The sequence below is a fragment of the Borostomias antarcticus genome (genome assembly GCF_949987555.1).
Source record: "Borostomias antarcticus genome assembly, chromosome: 7".
Taxonomy (NCBI): domain Eukaryota; kingdom Metazoa; phylum Chordata; class Actinopteri; order Stomiiformes; family Stomiidae; genus Borostomias; species Borostomias antarcticus.
The window spans coordinates 8,751,566-8,771,565 of record NC_140240.1 but is presented as its reverse complement, the minus strand read 5'-3'; the positions used below and the strand labels follow the sequence as shown (position 1 = coordinate 8,771,565).

Below are 20,000 nucleotides of genomic sequence, written 5' to 3'. Positions count from 1 at the left end.
GAAATAGTCTGTTTGCCCCCAAATGCTTCACATGACTTCACAGCCCCGAGCTGTTCCTGAGGGCTTGCTCCACCCCCTCCACCCCTCTACCTCACTTTCATCTCCTCCACTCCCAAATCTCCAGCAGGAGGAGTAAACCAGGTGCCGCTCTTTTGAGTCGTCACGAGGAAGGGAACTACGATCCGTCTGATCGCTGCGTCGTGGCGGGGACCCCCAGTGGTGAGGGCGCGTTCGTTGTTATTCATGTCTCCGTGTAATCAGGCGGCCAGTTAACATTGTGATGGGTTTGTCGAGATTCTAGAGGGCAGGGAAAAGTCAACTTCAGGGGGGCTCAAGATGAACGAAAATGTTGGCCGATAATTACTTTGAAGCTCGAACAAGAGCTTTTAGCCGTTTCTCCCACTGCAGCTTTGTGAATTCCTTGTTTACCTATACGCTAGGAGCGGATTTGCTCAATGGTGCTGTCACAGAGGATGGATTGGAGACAAACCAAAAAATGATTTTGTGTCGGTGTTCTTGGAGCCCTGTTGCTCCACTTAAGACGCCTGCCGTTTGTATCGGACTGATTGCGTTAGAACTACAAAGTTGGTGAAAACACGGCCACGTATTGTTTTGAAGAGAAATCTTAAATCCTTCAATGCTCAAGTCTTTTTGGATGACATTACTGACTGTAATAGTTTATGCTCAGTTGAGTCTGATGACGTGCAAGTCGCCCTTGACTCTTTTGTAAAAACATTCAATCATTTGTAGATAAACACACCCCTTATAAAAAGACTAGGATTAAAGATAGAAACTCTCTTTCAAGTTTCATGTAGACAGTCTAGCCTAAGCTGCAGCAGAAAATTGGCTTTCTGGACAGAAACCATTCTAGCTTTCCTATGTTCGGCAGGAAGAGGATTGTTCAAGCTGCCTTCTTATCAGTATTAGACTATTGTGACACTATCTATAGACATGCTTCTTTGACTACCCTGAAACTCCTAGACTCTGTCTACCATTCCAGCCTAAGATTTATTACGGGTGATAGTTATGACACCCACCACTGTGTTCTTTATGATAGGGTAGGCTGGTCTCCTCCCTCTTTACGGCGTAACTGTCACTGGTATTTGTTTATTTTCAAAGCCATTATTGGTAAACTTCCACCATAAATCTCTGTTGGACTGGAGCCTTGGTACCTACCAGACCCGATCAAACGATCGGCTTGTTTTCAGGGTTCCTCGAGTGCATTCTGAACTTGGTAGAGCTGCTTTTTTCCATGATGCTCCTTATACCTGGAATACTTTACAACAGACTCTAAAGCTTCAGGTACTTCCTTCAATCGCAGAGTTTAAATCCATGGCTTTTGACATCTGTAACTGTTTTTACTTATTAGGGCCCGAGCACTGGCGGTGCGAGGCCCTATTGAAATTCGAAGAATTATTATTATTCTCCTACCTTCTCCTTCTACCTTCTTCTTCCAAAACAAATGCCTTTTTGGCGGCCTAAACATCGATGAACGGATGAAACTTTGCAGATACGTCAGTCCTGGTGAAAAATTTGATAATTCATGGGTGATGGAAATGGGCGTGGCAAAACGGCTCAAGAGCGCCCCCTGGAAAATTTAAAATGGCAAGCCCCACCTTTCAGTTTGATGTAGGCGAACGAAATTTGGAGGGCATATGTATTTCATCGAGACACACTAAAATGTCTCTTGGAGCTTTACCCAACATGCAACAGGAAGTCCACCATTTTGCTCTTAATGTGCCATTTTCCCCTTGTTTTTACCATTTCCATGCCTCGTACTTTAACGAACTCCTCCTACAGATTTAATCCGATCAACTTACTATTCGGTCAGCTTCATCTTAAGACCTTTGTGATCAAAAGTTATCCAAAAAATTTAGTTTTCACTAAACACCCTTGCCGTGGCGCCCCGCCAAAGTTTGACATTTCGCCATAAAACACGAAGTCCTCATAACTCCTCCATACATTATCCGATTTGTCCGATATATCTCACGATTCATGACGGTTCAGTCCTGAACACATCTATGTGTCAGTATTGCGTCATACTTATAGCGCCACCTATTGGTGAAACAGGAAGTCCTCATAACTCCTGCATACATCATCCGATTTGCACCAAATTGCTGACACTTCATGAAGGTCACCTTCTGAACACATCTATGCGTCGGTATTGAGTCACACTTACAGCGCCACCTACTGGTGAAACAGGAAGTACTCATAACTCCTACATATGTTATCCGATTTACTCCGAATTGCTCATGCTTGATGAAAGTCGCATCTTGAACACTTCTGTAAGTCAGTATTGCGTCATTCCTACAGCGCCACCTACTGGTGAAACAGGAAGTCCTCATAACTCCTACATACGTTATCCCATTTACTCCAAATTGCTCAGGGTTGATTTAGGTCACATCCTGAACACATGTGTACGTCAGTATTGAGTCATACTTATAGCGCCGCCTACAGGTCAAGCAGGAAGTCATCATAACTCCTACATACATTATCCGATTTACTCAACATTTCTCACGCTTCATCAAGGTACCGTCCTGAACACATCTATGCATCGGTATTGAGTCACGCTTAGAGCGCCACCTACTGGTGACAGGAAGTTTCTCTCATTACTGGACACTGAAATAGCACACCCTTTAACAGCGCCACACCCCGACCTGCATGGGGTGCGAGGGCCCGCTCAATGCTGCTCGCAGCCCTAGTTATTATTATTATTGTGTATCGTATATGTTGTTATTTATGTATTTGTGTGAACTCATCAACAATGTAAATGAGGGAAACCTCAGTGCTTTACGAGTATAAATAAAGGTTTGAAATGAAAAATGAAATAAAGCCCCTGCAACTCTAGATAGTGCTAAAACTACCTACTGTATTAGCTATTTCTCTTAATCGCACAGTTTGCCAACATCTGAATGCCTCCTAGTGATGCAAAATAGCCTTGGCAACATGCCTGCGTGTTTGGATGGCAGGGCTGTTTGTGTGTGTGGCGCGTGCCTGCGCATGTCTGTTTATTTGTATGTGTGTGTGCGTGCGTGTGTGTGTGTGTGTGTGTGTGTGTGTGTGTGTGTGTGTGTGTGTGTGCGCGCGTGAACGCTTACTTCACATTGATGTTGGCGCAGATGAGTGTGTCATTGAAGAGGAACACCTTCCGCTCCTTGGATTTCAGGACCTGTCCTCGTTCGCCGTACACCGTCTCAATCAGGGTCTCGCAGAGCACCAGCGACCCCTGGTCCGAGTTCAGCTGCTGAAGAGATGGAGCAATCAGGCCGCTGCCGGAGGGGGAGGGGCCGGCCGCGGAGCGGACAACACACACACACACAGAAACAAATACTGGCGCACACAGCCACACACACAAAGACACGCACACACACAAAGACACGCGCGCACACACACACATACACACACACACACACACACACTGCTGCACAGAATTTATGCTTAGGCATGTCATAACAGCCTAGACTATTCTATGCTAAGTCCAAAGATGCTTGGCAAGGAGAAATTTAATAGAAAGCTTTTCTTGCTACACCTTGGACCAGCCTTTTTTATGGAGCGCTAAATCACAGTCAGTTGAATGTATTCAGCAACAACAATCGACAGCCATTACAACAACTGTGGGGGCGCTGAGACGCTGGACGGAAGTTAAAATACATGATGCAGCTCAGATACTGAAAGAGGCAGCACACCATTTTGAGGTTTATGTAAATCTGCTTTACCCCCTCCCACTCTCTCAGAATGAATGATTCTATCAGCAGGGGATCAGTAACTGGTCTTGGCTCTGGATCAGCTGGCTGGATAAATGAATCATTAGTCAAACAGGACTGTGACGAACTGGTCATGCAACTACAGCTCCCTCAAGAGGCAGAGGCCTGTAAATGTGACCAGTGTTAGCGTGTCATTGTGTGTGTGTGTGTGTGTGTGTGTGTGTGTGTGTGTGTGTGTGTGTGTGTGTGTGTGTGTGTGTGAGTAAGTGAGTGTGTGTGGGGGGGGGGTGTAGTTGCTTAGGCTATGAGAGAGTGTGTGTGGGTGTTTGTTTGAGTGAGTGTGTGTGGGGGTGTGAGGTTGCTTAGGCTATGAGAGAGTGTGTGTGTGTGTGTGTGCACACGTGTGTGCGCACACGCGCGTGTTTGTGTGTGTGCATTTGCGTATGTATTAAGTGAGTGTTGGAGATAGAGTGAGTGTGTGTGTAGGAGACAGAGCGAAACAGAAACCTGGTCTCACTCACACTATCTGCTTTATTCCAGTGACTTGGAAACTTGGAGACAAGAAATTAATATTTCCTTGGCCGGTTATGGGGTAATGGAAAAGACTGCTTCCTATTGAGATTCTGCTGTCTCACCTCGGCTAATGGAATTCTGCAGTGGCTGGGATTGGCCGAATCAGCTCATCTCAGGGTCCTGGACCATGCATCAGCACAGGCCAACACAGAGAGAGAGAGAGAGAGAGAGAGAGAGGGAGAGGGAAAGAGAGAGAGCGAGAGAGAGAGAGAGAGGGAAAAAGAGAGACATTGAGAGAGAGAGAGAGAGAGAGAGAGTGAGAGAGAGAGAGAAAGTGAGAGAGAGAGAGAGAGAGAGAGAGAGACAGAGAATGGGAGAGACGGTTCGCTCATGCTTTCCAATTAAATGTCTCATTTACTCCCTAATTCCTCTTATTCAAGGATGCATTTGTTGAGATCGGTGGCAGCAGGAGTGTAATTCCGGGGAGGTTATAGCCAGGGAACACCCCTGCTATGGCTATCAGACGCCGGCCGGCCGCTAAATAATGGGCATCATTTCTAGGAAATGAATTTTCTAAATGTAAAAATGCTACACTAGACGGATGCCTGGGGACGCGACCCCGGCGGCGGCGGTGCTGGCGAGCGCAGAGGTGTTTGGCTCCGGCTGATAATGCACAGCCAGCTGTTGAGGGGGCTCTGGGGTTGTGCCACGTAGTGAAACGGTTGATTGCTTTTGATTGGTGTGTGTGTGTGTGTGTGTGTATCTGTGTGCAACTTGGCACATGTGTGCTTGCAATTGTATGTGTGTGTGCGTCCTTGCACATACGTGTGTGTGCGTGCGTGCGTGCGTGTGCGCTTATGTGTGAATGTGTGTGTGTGTATGTGCGTGCATGCGTGCCTGTGTGTGTGTGTGTGTGTGTGTGTGTGTGTGTGTGTGTGTGTGTGTGTATGTGTGCGTCGAGGGTCCAGTCACCTTGCTGAGCAGGCGATCAGCGACGCTGCGTGCTAGCTGCTGGGTCTCAGCGATCTGGTCGGCCACACGCTTCTGCTCGTTCAGCTTCTCCGCCAGCATCTCCAGCTCGGTCAGGGCCAGCTGCAGGGGCAGCCGGTCCACGTGACCCCTGGGGGTGTTCTTGAGCATGTCCTGAGACAGACACCAGGGAGGGGGGCGAGGGGTTGAGAGGGAGGAAGAGAGGAGGAACCCAGAACAGAAAGCCACGGTTTGTTTGTTCAGCTTGTGTATTTAACGGGGTGAAAAATCGACGCTTCTTCAGACTTCGATGCACCTCGAGCAGAGTGAATTATGGATCCATGCCCCAGGGGGACTGCGTCTGGTCGAGAGTCTACAGAGTGTGTGCATGCGTGCGTGCGTGTGTGTGTGTTTCAGATGCACCCCAGTGTTCGGGGTTTAGCTTGCAGTAATGTGTGATTTAGTACGTACGCTCCCTCCCTGGGGGGCACCGGGTTCTAGCTCGGTGGTAAACGGCTCATTCAAATTCGTACCCCGTCCTTTTAATCCCTGGGTAATCAATACCTACCGAGGGATGGGTGGAGGTACTGCAGTTGTACGACGCATCTGTAATATCCGAAGCTGCATTTGTAACCGAGGATGAAACTACTGGACAACCTCTCGCCAACCCCAACGGTCCGCCACTAGATTATGATCTAGTTGCTGTTTTTTTTTGTTTTGTTTTGTTGTATTATGAATACCTTGTTTGTATTTCGGATGTTGCCGTTTGATCTTTGTTTACAAAAACTCAGCGTCTTATCAGTCCATATGGGCTTGGCTTCAAGCATGACACTTAAATAAAGGGATAATCCAAAAATCACCTTGTAGTCCCAGGGCAACCTTTATTTGGGCTCCCAACTTTTTGATAATCATGGAGCCCACGTTACCAAAAGTGTGGTTCCCAACCACCTCCACCACAAACTTGCTGATAGTGCCTGAGACGCTACACTGTGGGTCAGCGGTGGCGTGGTGGTCGGGCTCCGGCGCCTACAGTACCTACCTGCAGGAGCAGGATGAACTGTGGGAAGCGCTGGATGGGTTTCACCATGAGGCCGTAGAGGGTGATGCGGTCGGCGCTGGACGCCTGCTTCTTCTGCGGAACAAGACAGGCGAGATCACGACCCATTCGGAGCATGTGCGGCACGCTCGCTCGGTTTTGCAACAGTAGCGGCTCAGGGAGCACGAGGTTAAGAGTTAGAGCCTGGAGGGCCGCTGGAGGAGTCTCCCTGCGGGATGATGTGTTAGGACGGCATGAGAAGAAGCAGGACCTGGAGCTTATATAACCGTGTGGGATCTGGAGGTGGTGTGCGTGTGTGTGCGTGTGTGTGCGTGTGTATGTGCTTATGTGTGTATACATCGACCGATGCCGCCAGTAATAAAACAGGCACACTGACACCTTTGTTTCACTAGAGCAGATCATTCGGACGGCAAGTGGAAACAGGTAGTGAGTGCTGTGAAGGACGTGAGTCAGACAAGCTGTTCTGTGATGAATGTCAGGGTGTCTGCACACGGCCCCAACCAACACCAACCAACCAACTCCCAATACCCAACATTATAATGTTGGCAGTTGTTGTTAGAATGTTGGAAGTTTAAAAATTCAACTGAAAATCCATCCAACCGACACCAACAGTCATCAACAAACAGGGCACACCAATCCAACGTTGGTGCTGGTTGGCATTGGTTGGAGCAGAGCACAGGCAATGTTCTCTGGCCTCGCCTATGACATCTGCATGATAATACCGCCTACAGTATGAACACACAACATGATATGCCATGAAGGCCTGCAAATACAGTACGTATCTATTTGTTGGAACAGCCTCAATTCTATTGGTCTGTTTGAGATAGCGAAGGCGTGAGGCGTTACCACGCAGAGAGAAGGTCAACAGCCCCTGGCTCTGAGATGGGACGATGGAAAATCGCCCATCAGATCGGAGATCTGCAGCAGCGAAACTCACCTTTAAGAACTCCAGGAAGGCAGGTTTGGACATGCAGGCTTTCTTAATGAGCGCCATGGCGTTGGTGAAGTTATTGACGTAGTCGCTGTAGACGTCCAGCACCATCGACTTAGAGAACTGTAGGGGGACACGTACAGTAAAGAAACACGCCAGTGAATGATCAGTTGATAATTCTCCTTGGGAAACACACTCAGCTCTGAGGGAGCCAGTCTCAGTACCAGACCCATGAGAGTTCTTACGCTGATACACTACGTAAACTACGTTACTGCATGCTGCATAATCTCTATGCGTCTGGGACACCTCATGCTAGAAACTGGTCTTCGAATCCTGGGCAGTAATTGGTACCCCTTTGTTACTGAGCAGCCCATTTCTCAAACCGCTCTCTCATTGCTGCTGCGACCTGTCACTCTTTCAATTCTGACCTTTAGACCCGTCCTCAGAAAACCAGATGGGGGGGGGCGAAGTGGCACAGACAGTAGCATACACAGCGCAGCGATTCAGCTTCATATTCAAGTCTGGAGAGACTAGAGTTGGCCCTGGTGCTCTCTTCTACCATGCCTTTGTTTCAGTATGGGCCAACATGCCGGCTCGACAGATAAATCTGAACAGAGAAATGCATCATGGGTGGTGGGACAACAACGTCACCGAAATTGTTTTTCATTAAATCCATCTGTGAACGCCCACGCATTCTCCTCTGTCACACTGGGTGTTCATTGAAAGTCAGTGAACAGCGGACATAACAATCCTGTTTCAGAGCTGTACTCTGGTAATTTGGTAGCACGTCAACGTCTGCTGCTGCACTTAAAAGCACAGCTTTTTAGAAAGTAGGCTGCTTTGCATTTCTAAGTATAATTTCTCCTGTATGCTGATTATGTAATTGAATATATATTTAGTAAAAGCACGGTACTTATGTTCTATATTAGTTACTTTAGTGTGGTACTAATTATTGGTAATTCAAAGGTGCACCTGTAAAATATTTTGTTGTGTTAACATCACGGTACATTACAGGCTTTTTGCACGCTGATGCCTAATTGATTAATTCCTTGGTAGCCTAGTGCTAAAACATTCATAGCACGGTGCTAATTCCACAAACTGATGGTTACTCATTGCGACTCTAGTTCTATGAGTGGAGCGGAGCCACACAGGGCTAACTCCTATAGACCCATTTCCCGTGGCTGCCATATTGGTCGAGTCTGACGTAATCAGGTGGGAGAATGTGGAAGTGCCCGTTGACTCCAATGTTAAAAGTTAATTCTAAAAACCACTTCAAGAACCAAAATAGTCCAAATAACAGGCTGAATACACTAACGGAATTACAAACTCATCATTACCAAACGAAAAACGAAAAACGCTGTTGTTTAAATACATGGAAGTGAATGCAGCTGACGGCTCACTATGGCTCATTCACTTCCATGTATTTACAAACGCGAAAACTATGGCAGCGAAAACCAATCGGAGTTTAGTAATGATGAGTTTGTAATTCCGTTAGTGTATTCAGCCTGTTATTATGACTATTTTGTTTCTTGAAGTGGTGTTTTTATAATGAACTTTTAACATTGGAGTCAACGGGCACTTCCGCATTCTCCCACCTGATTACGTCAGACTCGACCAATATGGCAGTCACGTGAAATACTGTAAGACGTGAAATACTGTAAGCGTATTGGCTAGTGAAACCTAGCTAGCTACAATTGACTGAAAAAAATAATAATACATACACGCACCTGTGGCCAACTTTGCCTGCACAGCTGCTCCTAACCAAAATTTTCAACGAGCAGACTGCGGGGTCAGCAAGTCTGTTCCCTGTGGGGCTCGCTCCACTCATAGAACTAGGGTTACAAACGTAACCATCGTTCTATTTCGTGAAGCTCCGCCCTACAGGGCTAGCTCCTATTGGCATAAGCTGAGCTACACGACACTCTTGCTGGCCCCTTAGTAACAAAGGACTGGTCATCCAGGACACAAGCCAGTGCTCCAAGGTGAGATCATACCAAAAGTTGGCCCACCCAAGCACTGGCTCCACCCGCCACACTTGGGTTTTCACAACCGAGGGCAAGGAGAGGTACGTGAGGGGAGAACCGGACCGAAAGCGGTTACACCAGAACATAGCCAGTCCTAGCCTCACCCACAGACAGGAGCGGACCGTCACTCACCAGACGGTCCCGCCCTGGGACACTATGTCTAAAGCTGACCCGCGCTGGCAACGCCACGGAGACAGAAGACATGGATAAAAGATAATAACGGACAAAAGGAGACGGAGACGACCAAGTCACCGCCGCACAAAAGTCCTCCACAGACACAGCATTGAACAGGGCAACCGACTGGCCACGCCCCTCGAAGAGTGTGCCCGAATAGCCCCAGGCAAAGGGCCACCCGCAGTCTCCTAAGACTTGCCAATGCCCCCACAAATCCACTGGGAGAGACGCTGTTTAGACAGTAGTGAACCCACTTTCCCCGGGCTGTGGCAAAGCTGGGGGGGAGTACGGACCGCAGCCATGCGCTGAGCATAACAAACCAGCGCACGCACAGGACACAATAAATGTAAGCGGGCCTCCTCCTCGCTCGCATGAGGCGGAGGATAGAAGGCTCTCAGCTCCAAATCCTGTGCACTGACTGCGCCCTGGGCCACTTTCGGAACAAAAGATGGACCCGTGTGCAAAACAGCTTTGCTCCCATCACCCGTGATGAGAGAAACTGTCTGCTATCTCAAATCACTGACCCGCTTGCCCGATGTCAGAGCAAGGAGCAGCGTGGTCTTCACGGAGTGCCACTTGAAAGAGACTTGCTCCACAACGCCACTTAACATAGTGTGTTCAGAACCAAGAGAAAATCCCGAAGCAGCACCGCAGATTTACGCACTGGGTGAAGATGGCGCACGCGAGTCAGGAAACGTTTAACCAGGGGAAGCCCAAAAAACTTAGTTTTGGAAATAGAGGAAATAGAGCATGCATCCACTTTGACAGTGGATGCAGCTTGATCGTGACTATGACCCATCAGGTGTTGAAGAAAGTCCAAAATCGTCTCAACCGAGCAGGACTCGGGAACGATAACTCTTTCTTTACACCAGCGTGCAAAAGCTGCCCATTTGCCCTGAATAAACCGTGGCATTGGAAGCCGTGCACACACTGGGACAGCACGTTCGGCCAATGAGGTATGAACCGCGGTTCCACAGACGTCATGGCTATCACTTCCGCATACCATCTCACCCAGTGAAGGTTTGCGCGCTATCAGTATCACTGATAGGCCGTCCGACCGAACCCTGGCTAATAACGGTAAGATCAACCCCACCGGCGGGAAGGCATACAACAGCGCCTTCAGCCAGGGGGCATGCGCAAACAGCAACGCGAGCGCTATTATGCGCCGGTCCCTCCAATAGTCAAGGTCCGCTCCCAATGACCTCAGTATCTGCACCAGGTGGCGACTGTGTCTCACAGGATCCAGACGGACCCGTGCGAACCAACCCTGAGTGCACCTTGTGCAGCAGGCCCAGGGACACCACCTCATGGGCCGCCGCCATGAGGCTCGTGATTGATAGAACTGAGACCTTCGGAAATGGACGGAAAATGCTGAGACTCCTCTCCAGTGTTTCCCTCCCTGAGTCGAACAGACGCGCTCTCATAGTGCCTGTGTCCAGATTGATACCCAAGTAAACAATCTGACGGGCCGGCCACAGACCGCTATTGTCCTAATTGACCGCAAACCTCAGGCTGGTGAGATGTCTAACCACTGTGGCAGTGTGCGTCAAGTCAAGCCAGAATAGGCGACGGAGCCAGAACCAGCAGTCGTCCAGGTACGCGAGGATCCTGATGCCCTGCCGGCGCAGTGGTTTCAACACAGTCTCTCCACACACAATGGAGAAAGTCCTGGGGACGAGCACGTATCCCAACAGGAGTCTGGTATATTCGTACACCACTCCCTATGCCGAGGAGTTATCAGCACATGGAAGTAAGCATCTTTCAGGTCTATACTGGTGCTAAAAAATCACCGGGAAGGAACGCTTCCAGCATTTGCCGCACCTTAAGTATGTGACACTTCAATTTTTCTACCACCTTGTTGAAAAGATGGAGATTCAAAATTGGTCTCACGCCTCCCATCTTCTTGGGCACGAGGAAGCAGCGGGAATAATACCCCTCGTTCTTCTGCTCCAGCGGGACCACAGTTAACGCTCCCTTCGATAAAAGCTCTGCAATCTGCTGATAGAGCTGCAGCTTGATGGGGATGCGGTATCACCGTCTCCACAACGCCCATGAAAGGCGGAGGGGGACAGCAAAACTGAATGGAATACCCCTTCATCAGAACACGCTGTAACCAGCTGTCCAGGAGACACATCTCCTGCCAGATTGTTAAGAGGTTTGAAAAAGGCTGTGCTGGAGATCGTGGCACCAGATTGAGGAATCTGCCGTAATTCAACTTGGCCCTGGCCACCAGAGAGAAACTCTGCTTGTCCTGGTCCAAGGCGGGTCGTCCTCGAAAGGGACATGAAACATCCTCATAGGAAGTTCTATGTCCCGATTCAGTATGAGGGTGAATGGCATTCCTGCCGAGAAGCACTTCATTCATAAAATGAGGTTAATCTACAGCTTCCACATTACTGACATCCTGCCGTTGATTTGCCCATTCAGACAAAGGCAGAAAGCAATCTTTCCAGTAGACTGGACAGCATTGTCTGGGGATCCCGAAGGACGCCACCGGCTTCATGTGAGTTGCTGCATAGTCATCTTCAGTTCTTCTCTTCTCATTCGTCTTCGCGAGCTGAACATTTCAAAGGAGCAGCTGTGCAGGCGAAGCCCGCTTATACAGTGGTGCACCGTACCTGGTTGGACACAGGTGCGTGTATGTTTTTTTTTTTCCAGTCAATTGTAGCAGCTAGGTTTCACTAGCCAATAGGAGCTAGACCTGTGGGGTGGAGCTCCAGGAAATATAACTTACCTTCACTGCAGCTGGACTTCTAGCTGCATGAGAGGTTAAGGGAGGTGATACATTTTCTGGGAGTTCCTTGATTTTTTACCTCAGAACAGCAAGGTCAAAGGAGTCAATAAAAACCCCTTGGGTATATCTATTTATCTATATTTAAATTAAATACCAGAAAACCTCTCACCTTAGTCATTACTACATACGTACTGTGGGAATTGTGAAGTACTTTCTAGGTCGTTATGCTGTACAACATCAGATGTTAAAGTGCTACCAGAAAGGTTTGTAAATGGCTATTTATATGGTGGCTGATTACAGTACATTCCCAGTCTATTTAAATTTGAAGAGAGGAAAAAAAACACCCTTCCGAATGCATTAAGAGATGGTGAGGTCAAGAAAGGGGGTGGTCGATGACGACATACGGTCATTCTCTCTCTCCCCTGACTAAACACACACACACACAGACACACACCCTGCTAGCTGGCTGCTGACGGTAGCAGTTGAAAGGGGGGCGCTGAGGAAAAGCCAGTCGAAACCCCCAGGACCAGACACCTCGCCAGGGTGAAACACACACGGCCACGAGAAAAGAAGAGATCGATGAGGAATATAGGAGTCCCGGCCCCCCTCTGCTCAATACAGACTCTCTGGTGACGTGTGGGAAGACCAACGAGAAGCGCAGTGTGAACGACGCCGGTTGGGAGGCAGAGGTGGGGAATGGCTTCTCTAATAGCTCTGTAATGAGCCAGTCTTATAGATGAGTACGCAGCTCAGAGGAGCTCAACAGACAACCAGTTCCTTAAACCATTATCATTAGTCTGTATATAAGCAATGCTCAGCTAAACACTCAGCCCAAATGTGATCTGGGGCAGAGGACACGGGGGCTCCCAGTGGATTTGACTCCCATGTTTGGAGTAAACGCTGACTGTTTACCTCATCCGCAGTCAGACCTGCAGCTCGTTAGAAGCGCTTGTGTGCAGGGGGTGTTTTAACGCACATGTACACACACTCACACGTACACAGACACACACAAACACACACACACACTAACCGAGGCCACAAACAGGTCACCGATCTTCTCACTGCTGTCCCACTCTGCGATGCGCGACGCCAGGGCGATCTGGAACATGGAGTGGCACTGGGTGATCTCACGCAGACGGTAGAAAATGGGCCGGATCTTCCTGGGGCTCAGGACCCGCGGCTCTGCCTCCATCAGGGGCCGCTGGTACTCCTATTGGGCGGGAGGAACTCGGGTTAACCAATCGCACATAGGGTTATCATTAAGTATAGACGTTACAGAGATGGGATTTAAACACGGATCCCCCACATGAGAGATATGGTTAAGCTCGCTGAGCTAAAGCCTGAGAGGTATTTGATGTGTTTAGGTGTCTCGCATAGCCAGACCTGCTGTATCTCCACACTTGGTTTACGCTGTGTCAGCGCTGGAGAAAGGTCTGGCTGCACTCATTACCATTCGGGGATAGGGGGGGGGGGAAACACTGCTTTTCTTTAAACCAATCCCAATTGTCTTCGGCTGGCGGCCCAATCAGATTAAATTCCGTCGCCACTGATTGGTCAGTAATAAACGAATGACAAGGCTTATCCCCAAAACCTACATCCATTGAGTCACACACTATTGGGTGTCAAACAGGACTATATTGGTGTGGCCATAGAACCACCTCCACTACATTGAGCCAAGAGTACGAAACTGAGATGGACAGCATCTCACCAGTGTTAATACTATAGCTCACAACAACACTAATCTAATCTTACTCTGGGGAGTATTTGTACAGAGTCATACAGACCTTTTCTGATGTGTGTACAGCACAGTATCAGAGATGCTTTGTGAAGAAAAAATAAAACGTTTTAAGTATCGATAATGTTGTGACAAGGCCAGCAGAAAACGAACAATGGAAACAAATATTTCTGAACAACAATGGATGAAAGACAGTTGGTGCTTTTGTTGTTTTACGAGGCCCTCCTGCCTGACCATAAATTTTCCACAGCAAATGAATTATCGACAGATGAAATATGATCAGGGAGCACGTAAAAAAAGGCTGTTCCTGTTTGATGGAAAGCACAACCCCTCTGTGTCTTAATTGTGCTTGTTGTGGCTTTTATGCTGCATTGAATTTATCGGTCGGCTGGACTTGTACAATGGCAAAAAGGGGGAAAAAAAGATGGCAAAATAGTTAATATTCCAAATGTAACAATACAAGCACAATTATCGACAACAAAGGTATCATCCGCTGCATCTTGGCAGGCGGGCTTTCACAAGCAGGACAGAGGCTTTGAATTCTTTTCAGCAGGTGTGTCTCTTCATCAGTGAGGGGAGATAACGAGAGCCTCTCTCTTCCTGCTCTAAAAGAGAGATTATAGTGACCCCTGTCCCCCGCCCTGTCAAAGACTGACAGACCATCTCTCTCAGCACAGCAGGATGACGTCTCACGTATCAGATGCAATGATCTATCATGTCCAGACAGACTCCTAATTTGATTTTTTTATCACCACTGGCATGGGAGGTGTGTGTGTGTGTGTGTGTGTGTGTGTGTGTGTGTGTGTGTGTGTGTGTGTGTGTGTGTGTGTGTGTGTGTGTGAGTGAGTGAGTGAGTGAGTGAGTGAGTGAGTGAGTGAGTGAGTGTCTGACCTGCAGGATCCTCCGTAGGGACTCCAGGTAGCTGCGTTCACTCTGGATGATGGAGCCCAGGATGTGGCGTCTCACCACCTGGGTAGTGGACAGGGAACCGGTCAGTACATCTGGGAGGGACTCACTAAATTTATTTTCTGATTTTTTCCCATTTTCACCTGACCTAGTGTCCAAACATCCCCAGCCTAGCTAATGAGAACCCGTCACACAACCCCCGACTTGAGAGAGGGAGACAGCTTCCTGACTACCTCAGAGCCGTTGCCGTACAACTCTGACACCTGTAGGGGGCGCTGTGGCGAGGACGAGTCCCTGTGCAAGAGTTAAACTAGCCACCCCTCTAACATACTGCCAAGGATACTATATCCACTCCAAATGATTCCTATATTCCTTTGAAGCAAGGTGGTTAAGATTATTGATGGCTGGCTGAGTTCTTTTAGTTGGAGCAAGAGAAGGCCCAGGTTAAAACTAGCAAAATTACAACTGTCTAGCTCTGAAGGTGGGCTAGAGCTCCCAAATATAAAATGGTATCAGGTAGCTGCACAATTACGATTTGTAGTGGCATGGTTAAAGGGAGACCAACCTTCAATTTGGCTAGATATTGAAACTGCACAGTGTGAATGCCCTCTCCGAAATCTTTTGTTTCTCAGAGACCATACGACAGAAAGAGATTTTGAAAAAACCCAATTGTTTCTAACACACTGAGGGCATGGAGGGTGGCAAGGCTCCTGGAGGGTCGAGCCAAAGTAACTTCACCTCTCACCTCAATTTAAGGGAATCCAGACTTCCCTCCTGGCCTTAATGATACTGGGTTTAATTCTTGGAGAGATGGTGGTATAACAACGTTAGGGGATTTATTTGATGGTCCGACACTCATGTGGTTTGATCAAATAAAATCTATCTCGCAGTAATTTTTTCAGATTTTTACAAGTGAGGGATTTCATTCTCAGGCGCACAACACTATCAACTAATATACTGTAGGTACTTCTCCAATTGAGAGAGCACTCACGATGGATTTTACAATAGATTTTATTAGCATTCTCTATGGCCTGTTAAGATCCAATGCAACTGTTAACACCCAGGATACTAAGAGGAAATGGGAGAGGGATCTTGGGGTTGAAATTGAAGACGAGGTTTGGTGTGAAATATTTGAAAATGCAAAAAAGCTCTCTGTATGTAATAGAGCCTGGTCAATTCAGCTAAGAACCATACACTGATTACAGATCTCACCTAGCCTTCGCCATAAAATGAACCCTAGTCTATCACCTCTCTGTCTTAAGTGTAAGATTGAAGAGGGAGACTATATTTACTGCATATGGTCATGTCATAAGATTGAACGATATTGGTTGGGTGTTTTAAAAAAGATTCTTAAGAAGTTCCATAGACGTTTTGTGAATGAAATTTCAGTCTCACCAATGTCACCCACACCATTTGTTCTTTTCTTTGTTTTCCTACCTGACTGTTGTTCTAACTTTGTAGTTCGTTCCCCAAGAATCAGTCTGTTAAAACTACAAATTGTTTCGGTGTGACATCACTTCCCTGTCCTCGTCATCCTGAAACTGTATGTCACTTCCTTTTTCGCGTTATAAGCTATCACTTTCGATCCCAAGTACCTCACTCTTGCTAAGATACACTTCCTGTGCAGAGTCCGCTTTGCAAACCATAAACATCAGAATAAACCTATTGTCTTTGTTTGAAACTAGCTTGACCGACCACTCAGCGTGTACTTGAAATCTAAACTAAACCAAGTAAGATTTTTCATTCATAGTTTGTATAATCTTTTAACTTATGCTGCGAGGAAAATATTTTGTTGTCTTGGATTAATGAGAAACCACCAACAAAGAAAGATTGGCACAAAATAATCATGCAGTGCATGCCACTGGAATTTCTAACCTGCCTGCTACACTCCACAACTGATGCCTTCTATAAGATCTGGGACCCATATTTGCAATGTATTGGCCCTCAATTAGCTGGCACATTAACAACAGGGTTCCTTAAAGGATAACCGTCGTTTCTGGACCTTATTTACGGCATATTATAAGACATTTGACTCACCGAGATAACTTTGGTGTAATTCGGAGGCCTGTAAAAGAAATTTAAAATCCAGCGCCCATGTAATGGCGGCGGACGGGGCACTGAGGATGCAGCTTCTAAAAAATCTATTTTCTTCCGCGAAACGGTTGTTTTCATCAATCTGTAGTTATGAATCGCTAGTTGTGCTTACATAGAGCAAGAGCTTGTTGTGGTTTTCACATGCCTCTGTAATATGATCTTTAGAAACGTCTTTAGAAACGAAATACAGCTTCCCCACTTGCTCCAGCACGCATGCGCACAGCGCGCAGACTGGCTATTCTCCTACATGGATATACTTGGCTCGCGCTGGATTTTACATTTCTTCTACAGGCCTCCAAATTACACCAAAGTTATCTCGGTGAGTCAAACGTCTTATAATATGCCGTAAATAAGGTCCAGGTTGTCAAAAACGAACATTATCCTTTAACAGAAGCGATACTGCTAATCCTGATTGATAAGGTCATTAATCCTTGATTATTTATTTTATTTTATTTGTTTGTTTTCACTATTGTTGTTGTTGTGGTGGTTATTAATACTGTTATTGTTTTCTTTTTGGTGTAACTGCTCACCCATCTAGAGACTATCTAGCACCAAACAAAATATGTGTATATAATGTTGTATGTTATGGTCCGATGGTATTAGGAATTTCTATTTGCATCTGTGTCCTTTGTTTTGCAACGTGTCTGATCTGAGCTGTGTTTGTGTTGTCTTTGTCATAAAATGTAAAAATCAATAAAAATATTATTGAAAGAAAAAAAAGCCACCCCCAGGGAGCGACTGGCCAATGAGTCTGACCAGGATTCGAACCCTGCTGTACCCAATGCCTCCCTGCTTGGCACTCAGCATCAAGGGTTGGATTGGGGTTAAGTCCCTACAACATACTAGCGTCATGTCCAGGGGGCGTGTACTTGTACCTCGCTAAGGAATCAGGAGAATAAGGAGATATGCTCCTGCCCTAGGGGCCACTAGGCTCGAGAACCATTGGTTCTCAAGGCTACGTACTTACTTACTAACTACGCCACCACGTAACCATCCACACTCCTGGGGTGGTGGGTGTACTACAGTACATTGAGGATATAACCCAAACATGTTTTACAGCTCCATTTTCCCACGACGGTGTTCTGCCATGCACAGTCCGTGTAGACAAAGTATGTTGTAAGATGGCAGCATTTTCAATTAAGTCCTATATGACAAAAAAGATGGCATTGGGAAGTTGGCTTGATGACACGGTGGTTGTTTGTGTGTTCTGGGAGGGACAATCCTGTTTGAATGAGGATGTGTCACTTTGGGTGATTCCTGAGGGTAATGAGAGATCCTGCATTTAACTGTAGCCTAAATAGATCCATGCCAAAATGTCATCTGCGTCATTAGAGGCCATGAAAACACAATCCATATAGTTGTCTACTCCTTGGTACTTCAGGTTCTGTGTGGTTCAGTTGGTAAAAGTCTTTCCGATACTGCACTAAAACTTTTAGTTTCAAATCCTGCAGAGGGCGAATTCTACACGCACATAAACATGGTTGCATTCCCGGGATTGTTACAGTACTACTACAGTAGTGTCTTTTGGTTGAGCGAGCTTATTGATCTGTGTATGGATCTCACCTGCTGGCTGCTCAGTCCCTCAGGCATGGGGCTCAACTGAGGGGGGGGGTGTTTGACCTCTGACACCGCCACGTCCAGGTATCCCGCATCATCCTCCTTCTCCTCTGGAGACACACACACACACATGTACGTATGCACACACACACACACACACACGTACGTATGCACACACACACACACACACACACGTACGTATGCACACACACACACACACACACGTACAGTACGTACGTATGCACACACACACACGTACGTATGCACACACACACACACACGTACGTATGCCCACACACACACGTACGTATGCACACACGCACACACGTACAGTACGTACGTATGCACACACACACGTACGTATGCACACACACACACGTACATATGCACACACACACGTACGTATGCACACACACACACACGTATGCACATGCACGCACAAACACACACACACACGTATGCACATGCACGCACAAACACACACATACACACACACACACACGTACGCACACACACACAGACACACACATACACACACACACACACACACACACACACACACACAAAGCAAAGCAAAAGCAGTCAGCACTCAGATCTAAATGTTGAGCTGTAAATACACCCTAACATGCACGCTCTGACACTGGCAAGTTTATTACCTCTAAAACATTAAGAGAGATTCACACAACCTGCTACTGCATAAAGGCTCTGGGAAAAGACAGAATTTTCAAACCATACTGTGTCTCTGTAGGAGCGAGCACACACAAACAAACACTCACACACACACAAACACGCACACACAAACAAACACTCACACACACACAAACACGCACACACAAACAAACACTCACACACACAAACACACACACACAAACACACACACACAAAAGATGCGCCCTCCCCAAAACAAAGTCCCTTCTTTTCCGCTCCACAACCATAGATAAAAGAAGACTTCCACTTTGCCAGCGCCAGCTCCAATTACTCTAAAGACCCTGGAAAGAAGACAGAGTGCCTCTGTGCAGCTTTGGAGCGCTTTGCAGATTCCCCCTGATCAACAACTAAAAATAGCAGCGCTGGGCGGCCTCTTTACCTCCTCACGACGGCGTGAAGATCTGTCGGAGCGGTGGCAGCGTTATCGCTAGCATAGTGAGCCGCTTGCCAGTCCATTAGAGGAGGGAGGAGGATAATCTGACTCCCACCATTGCTTGCAGCCTCGAGTGTCAAACGTCTGTCGCGCTGCGACTTCTGTCTTTAATCCGAGGAAGTCACTCCGATTTATTCCAGCGTTTTTTTTTCAGGGGGGGGGGGGTTGGTTGAAATTGCTTGCATAATTTAGATAATTTGTCTTTGTTTTCATTCCTTTTAAAGCTGAGTTTGGAACAGAAATGCTAGACTTGGGTTGACTTGTCATGAAGGCTTCCTGTCTATTTTTCCTGTGCTATTTTAGCCTGACAAGACTGAATTCCCATTTCGTTTCAGATTCAGAGGCTGGAGCCAGGATAACTCTATCTGCCTCAAACATCATTTTTGACTGGGCAAGCGTCACAAGCGGCAGCTTATACTCTTAACTCTCACTCTTAACTCAAAGAGTCAACTGAGAAGCGT

General features: G+C 47.1%; 1 protein-coding gene across 1 annotated transcript in view; it reads right to left on the bottom strand.

Moving 5' to 3' along the window:
- The window catches only part of arhgef10la (Rho guanine nucleotide exchange factor (GEF) 10-like a), a gene marked incomplete at both ends in the record, with an annotated part of 137,567 nt that overhangs the window by 105,310 nt on the left and 12,257 nt on the right, over window positions 1-20,000 (bottom strand). Inside the window, 7 exons of the mRNA XM_084441320.1 lie at window positions 3,099-3,241; window positions 5,190-5,360; window positions 6,226-6,318; window positions 7,181-7,297; window positions 13,137-13,316; window positions 14,733-14,810; window positions 18,405-18,508. Of these exons, the coding sequence (XP_084297446.1) occupies window positions 3,099-3,241; window positions 5,190-5,360; window positions 6,226-6,318; window positions 7,181-7,297; window positions 13,137-13,316; window positions 14,733-14,810; window positions 18,405-18,508 (886 nt within the window). The remainder of the gene's footprint in view (window positions 1-3,098; window positions 3,242-5,189; window positions 5,361-6,225; window positions 6,319-7,180; window positions 7,298-13,136; window positions 13,317-14,732; window positions 14,811-18,404; window positions 18,509-20,000) is intronic.